This window comes from Periophthalmus magnuspinnatus, chromosome 19 (genome assembly GCF_009829125.3).
Source record: "Periophthalmus magnuspinnatus isolate fPerMag1 chromosome 19, fPerMag1.2.pri, whole genome shotgun sequence".
In the NCBI taxonomy this organism is placed as follows: Eukaryota; Metazoa; Chordata; class Actinopteri; order Gobiiformes; family Gobiidae; genus Periophthalmus; species Periophthalmus magnuspinnatus.
Genome location: NC_047144.1, coordinates 9,409,876 through 9,416,843, shown reverse-complemented (window position 1 = coordinate 9,416,843; position 6,968 = coordinate 9,409,876). Strand labels below are relative to the sequence as shown.

Below are 6,968 nucleotides of genomic sequence, written 5' to 3'. Positions count from 1 at the left end.
ATGGACCAATCAAAAGCGCTCAAACAGAGACTCAGAAGTGACGGACAGCCGTCTGGACCAATCAGAGGCGGGGCTGGGTAGGCAGATGTGTGGTGTTTACCAATGACAACAATAATAAAGAAATAGCTGTAGGAAATAGAGCTCGGTTGCAGAGTAGAGTCGGCGTGTGACACGCAGATGAATGGAGAGCTGGAAAAGCGGAAGATGAAGAGGATACGAGGAGGTTCATTCATTGTTTTAGCTATTAGTCACATTGGGAAGTCTTGTTCCATGGCTCCAACAGGCCTTAACCATCTGAACTGTGTGCTTAGATCAGCCAATATCTAGAACCTAGACTATTCTTTATTTCATAATCACAATTACTATACATATATATATATATATATATATATATATATATATATATATATATATATATATATATATATATATATATATATATATATATATATATATATATATATATATATATATATATATATATATATATATATATATATATATATATATATATATATATATATATATAAATAAATACTAAATGTATGGAGGGTCTAAGGAGAAGATCCAATTCAAAATGTGCCATTTGTCCAAGTAATCCTAACTTGGCCTAGTAGTCTGCTTCTCCCCATGTAGATAAATAAGTTTAATTTCAGGAACAGCAATAACATCTAATAAAACAAGTGGGTTACAGACTGTCAACTAGAAAGGTTACATAGTGCACACAATGACGTTGTGCTGCTACTATATGGGTGACACTGTTTTTAGCATTCTACTGTCAGTATAACACACAACTTAAAATGTGAATCAAGAAATAATTATCCTTTGTGTGTGTGTGTGTTTGTGTCTGTATGTGTGCATTCATGTATGTGTGTGTGTGTCGCATTTAGATGTTGAATGTTCAAGGGGAGAAAGTGTCTGAACATTTGTACCTTGTAGTTTTAAAGAAGGCACTTTCTCAATAACCTGGGGGTCAGCTGGTCAACTACTGCTATGCTGAGAGAGGAATTATGGATAAAGATATTTTTCCTTCAAGTGTTTAGTCACAGCAGAACCCAGCAGGCTTTATGTGTGTGTGCTAAAACATTTTCTCACATAACATAAGACATTGATTTGATAAATGGCTCTGTACTATGAATTTGTAGGGGACTCCAGTGACGGCTCAGACCCTCATGCTTTTGGAGCTCAAAGGAGTCTGGAATCACAGGAGGAAATGCACCACAAGGTAAAGAACTTAATTTATTTTATTTATTTATTTATTTTATTTTTTTGTTTTAGCTCTCTCTTAGTGAATTAAATTGGCTATAGATTCATCACCACTTTTAGGGGTGGGCTGCATATGGGCTGCACCTCTACCACTGAGCCACTCTCCTGTGCTTGGATCATCCTACATAGGTTCAGTTATCACAGTTTGGGCCATACTCTACATTCTGCATTAATGTCATGATTTGGCGTTTTTCTTGCAATAGAAAGAGCTTGTATAATTTTGACAAAGTTAAATTACCAGAATTTCCGACCCATAATTACTGCTAAAGGTCATAGTCATTTTAAAATTAATTCTGCTTTCAGGTTTTATTTGAGACCATCTGGTGTTAGTAAATGCTGCAGTGTAATCACATTCACACTATGCCTTTGAGGGCAATATTATAAATGGCTAAAAATAACCTTGTGTGTATAACTTTGAAAAGGCCATCATCTGAAATTAATATTTTGTTAACCTCAAAGAATACACAAAATGCATTGTGCTTTTATTGTACGTGCATACAATTATGTAGTTATAATTTATCAGGATTTACTGCTTAAGTTTTATTGGACTCTTCTAAATCATCAACCTGAATGGCAAGAAAAAATTGCAAAAACAGAAAGTGTTGTGCATTTAGCCACTAGAGGGAGCCAGCCTTTTACACAAATCTTTAGTGCTTGGATTCTCTGTCACTATTTCATATTGGGCAAAAATCTGAATCAATGAATGTGAATGCAACAGAAGGACTAGCCTGGACTAGCACATATAAACATTGTTACAACATACAACATTGTTTTAAAGCAATTTAAATTGTTTAGATGTTTATGCTACTATCCATTTAAACCCAATTACTTTACATACAGTATACAGTAGTGTAATTAGTTTTGGAAGAACTAACATTTTAAAGGTGCACTATGTAACTTTTGTAGTAAAGACTCAGACACTTGCTTGTTCTCATATCAATGTTATTAAACTGTTGTTAACTCCATGGAGACAAGCAGGTGACACTATCAGGACAAGTAACAGGTCACATCTGTTGAGAGGCAAGCCATCTCACAGTTGAAATAAATATTTTTCAAGTTGTTTTTAATTAAAAAAAATGCCTGTAATTTAATAAATGCCAGTTATATACATTTAATGTCACCTATCATGGACATTGAACCCTCTATAAGAAAAGTTACACAGTGCACTTTGATTATCTTGTATTCTTCCATGGCATCCCCTTGGCATTGCAGGCTGATATTTTTAGCAATGTCCCAGTTTAAAGATTTGACACCAATCCCCACTTATTTTGGCTTAATAGTTTGATTATACCCACCAAATATCCATTAGTGAAAAAAGCTTACATGAAATATCAGCAGTTTCTTTACTATCGTGTGAAGTGATTTGTCGCTCACTCAAAAGAGCATTTACCCTGGAACTTAAAGAACTTCTACTCTGTGTCCTACACAAACCAAGTTCTGTTACTGTGTTCTTTGGCAGAACACTTCACCCACCTTGCAAGAAAATGGTGTGGGTTAATGTAGCGGTGGTCGAAGGGAGCCAGTGGCGCAGATTGGCAGCCTTGCTTCTGCCAGTCTGCCTACAGAAGTAGCTTACCCCCATGGAGTGTGGAGTGAATAAATAATGCCTACAGTGTTGAGCTTTGAGAGGCTTTGATAAACCTGTAAAGCGCATTATAAATGTAAAGTATTATTATTGTATTGTTAGAATTGCACAGCATTCTAGAATCTGAAAGCTAGATATTTTTTTATAGTTGTATGGAACATCATTGTTCAGTATCTTTTTCATATCTCTGCATATAGGTTTGGGTAATCAAAAGTTGTATTGAATATACAAACGTTGTTATGATCAAGCTTTCCCTGTTAGGGTTAGAGTAATGGTGTCAATCATGCTCACGTGCCCTGCGGATTTACACACATCAAAACACACACACTTAAGAGCTCCAGGCCACATCTGTTCTACTCCAAGTTAGTTCAGTGTAAACAGCAGTGATCTGAGAATGACAGCCAGGATTTCTCAATGGAGTAAAGCATGAGTTAAACCAGAGGAGATGGTGACTGAATGATAGGAGCTCTAGTTCAATGCAAAAGATTTAGGTGATATATTAGTGTTCTTGAGTCTTGCAAATTGCTTCACGTCTCATTCACAAGAAATAGTGAGCAAGTAGCTGTGTGTGTGTATTGGGAAAAAGCATGAATCACTATGTATAAGTTGACAGCTTAGTTGTTGAATAAAATATGTATGTATTAAGCTATAATCTTCATCATAAGCAGGAATGCACGATAAGTAGTCCAGTCTCACAAAAAATGAACACACATACATTATATTTAGCTCCAGAGTCCATTGAGGCCTGTATCACAGTCCATCCAGTCCATCCATCAGTCCTTTAGTTTGTTATTGATATTGTGTCTGTCTGGAGTCTTTTGATCCTGTATTTTCCTTCTGCTGACAGTGGTCATAATAGCATACCATAAACTAATTTATTGATTTTTTTTTTGTAATTTCACAATCAAACAGTTTCATCTGGCTAACCCCTGATTGAAAATAAATATGTGACCCAAACATCTGTGGCGTATAGTACAACTCCAGATTTGATTCTCAATCTGCTCTTGTTATTGTGTGCATCTAGACACCAAGGACTATTTTCCCATTTACATCGGTATTGGTGTGCATACAAATTATAAATTCTAAAATTGGTATGTACTACTGATTCTCTCGATACCCCAAATGAACTCTGGGAAACGTAGTTGGGAGTAGAGTTTCACCAGCCTGCCTGTGCGTCACTGTCATTTTAGACAGCACCGTAGATAGTGGGCATGTTTAATGGATTAGCCCTTTTATTGGTGACAAGCAGAGATGGATGAACTACAACAAGACTGGACAATAAGAGGCCATTAAAAATAGAAAGCTGTGAAGGGCTGCCAGCGCTTGAATAGGACCAAAGATGGCGAACAATATGCTCCAACCATTGCGCTTTTACTTTCATTGCTTGCATGTTTTACCCAATTCCCTCCTCCAAAATGGCCTCACCTGAGTTGCTATAATAATTGTGCATATTTAATCACTCTTACCCCACCAGCAAAGTGTTCACCAAATGTTTGATTACAGATCGATCAGCAATGCACCTGGCACCTGCAAAATCATATTCTTCCTCATTCTGTAGTGAACTATTTTTTAAACAGAGCTGGCTTGGGGAAACGCCCACACATCCGCTGAATGCACTCAACTTTTTAGCATCACAAAAGCCTACGCAAAACACATGTGGGCTAGTTTCACATCCTGGTTTGAACTACATTACCATACAATTAAAATTCAGACAGAGGAATCCAAGTTTAAGTCTTCATATGTGTGCTATGCTGTCTATTGATGGTACGATTTTCACAGCATCTTGAGGGCCATTCTCCACAGCGTTACCAATATTGTACCTTGTATCCTCCAGCTCCACATTACTCACACTGACAATAAAGAAATACCTTTACTACTAACTTAAACCTGCTCTATTTCCTTTGTTGGGAAACCAATGGTGAGGAAACCAATTTAGGTACTCAGTTCAAACCTGTCATCTTATAATTGATTAGGCTGGATGATAAAAACAAATATGCTGGCTATACAAGGAATCCCCATTTACAAGCATTAGTAGTACTCTGCAATTACCCTTTAGTCACATTTTGGACATGATGATCAATGATTAAGTATGACTTTTTTTAAGAACAGTAGGTTGTCGAGGTATTCTTTGCCAGATAAGCAGGGTCAAAGTTTCTGCTAAGATGCAGTGTTAGTGAAGTGTTCAGCATCAAGTTCTCATGAAAAACATCTCCGGGCTTATCCTTATAATCCGCTCTTAACCCCTTTTATCCTTCTGACTTAATTCTCTCATGGGGATATGGCAACCACTGAATCAACAAAGGCTGAATGAGCACCGATTGGACACTTGAGGAATTTCAGATAATGAAGCTCTCTATCTTTTTTTTATTATTATTATTTTTTACTTACAGGTATGAGAAGAGAAAATGTAATCCCTCACTTTGTCTCAAGCGTCTCATAAACCAGCTACACAATGGCAGCCAGTTCACACGACCACAATAGACTGCATTGACCAACACGCTAGTAATCCATCTCTCCTTGATTTTCAGACATGCACACAAAAGCCATGTGCTGATAGTAGCACTATAGGGCGTAATGGTGCTGTCAGCTGCACACAGAGCATCCTCTCCTCTGCTCCTCCCTCCTTTTCTCGCTCCCTCGTCCTCTGGCTCCTGCTTCTCACTTTCACTCACTCTCTATGTACCACACATGAAAACAGGTCCCTACAGGGAAGCTCGCCTCTCATTGGGTGCAGAGACAGTAGCGAGAAAGGGAGCGCAAGAAGATACAACTCTGATGCTACAGAGGACTGAGGCTGAGCAAGGCATCACATCACTGTTTAGTGCGTGAGTGAGTGAGGTGTAACTTGTGTGAATGTGAGAGGGGAGAAGGGGCAGCGCTGGGACAGACCTGGGTGTCACCTGGACCTGATTGTTGACTCGATAACTGTTTCTGACGGCTGTTCATGAACCTCCGCGTCACTGTTTTTGGAGCTATTTTAGTCTTCCCGGGACCAGGGTTGGCGTTTGGGAGAGGGTGTTGTTGTGGAGAGGGGCTGTTTTAAATGTGCGTCCCGGTGACAATTAGTGGACTGTTCCTGGAGCACCTGGGACCACTGGGATGGTGTGACCTGCAGCCATCCGAGGGCTGCGTACTCCTGGGTCAAAATGCCTGTGATGAAGGGCCTCCTGGCCCCTCAGAACACCTTCCTGGACACCATCGCCACACGCTTCGATGGCACTCGTAAGTGCAGCCTCTGTGCTTTCAATTGTCTCAATGGGATGATGTAAAACAGGGTAGTGCTAAACACAATACATGATGTCATTGGGCTATGAATATCTTAAAGTTTAATAATCTACAATATACAGGGTAGACCTTTGTAGTTTTATGTTTTGAATGTTGTTTTGTAAATACATATATATTTCCAGAACCTTATAGCTAATTCTAAAATTATTTCAAGTGAAATCTGTATCCTTTGTTTAGTATTTTTAATAAAGAGGACAAGTGATTGTCTTGTACATATGCAAAAATAAACAAAAAATAAGTTGTTAAAAAGTTTTAAAAACGACAATGACAAGATATTTTTATGCATGGATAATAGTCAACCACATTATACATATAGACTATAGATTTTAAATTCATGACTTAAAACCACCTACTTAATCAAGATATGAAGATCTTGTCTATCCCCTTAGCTATCTGAAAAATGAAGCACTGTTCTAAGAGGACAAAACTAAAAAAAAAAAAACTAAAAAAAAAACCCAGCTATATAAGTGGAACAATTGTTCAATAAAAATAAGTAAGACAAGTTTGTTTTTGTGAAAGTTATGCTTAGTTTTTGCATTACATTAGTCACTGTCGAACTAAAACAACATCTGCTGCTTAGTGAATTGAGTTGGCGGAGAGAAGTTTATTTGCACATTCAAGTCTCAGCTGTTCAAAAAATCGACTTGCACAAATCACACTGTCTTTTTCGATTTGTTTCAGGTAGTTGGCTTTAAACTGGCCGCTGTAGAGCTATTAAGATAGTCTCCTCTCTCACCTTCTCTCTTTCTCTCTGTCTATATTGTGTGTGTATGCATGTGTGAGAGTGTATATCTGTCTATTTCTTGTTTTGTACCTGCTGCCACCACTGGGA

At 37.9% G+C, this 6,968-nt stretch overlaps 1 protein-coding gene across 1 annotated transcript in view; it reads left to right on the top strand.

The window, feature by feature from the left end:
- The first annotated feature begins 5,869 nt into the window (after positions 1 to 5,869).
- Positions 5,870 to 6,968, top strand: part of LOC117387685 (potassium voltage-gated channel subfamily H member 4-like) — a 39,124-nt gene continuing 38,025 nt past the window's right edge. Inside the window, exon 1 of the mRNA XM_033985223.2 lies at positions 5,870 to 6,073. Within this exon, the coding sequence (XP_033841114.1) occupies positions 5,998 to 6,073 (76 nt within the window). The 5' untranslated portion in view covers positions 5,870 to 5,997. The remainder of the gene's footprint in view (positions 6,074 to 6,968) is intronic.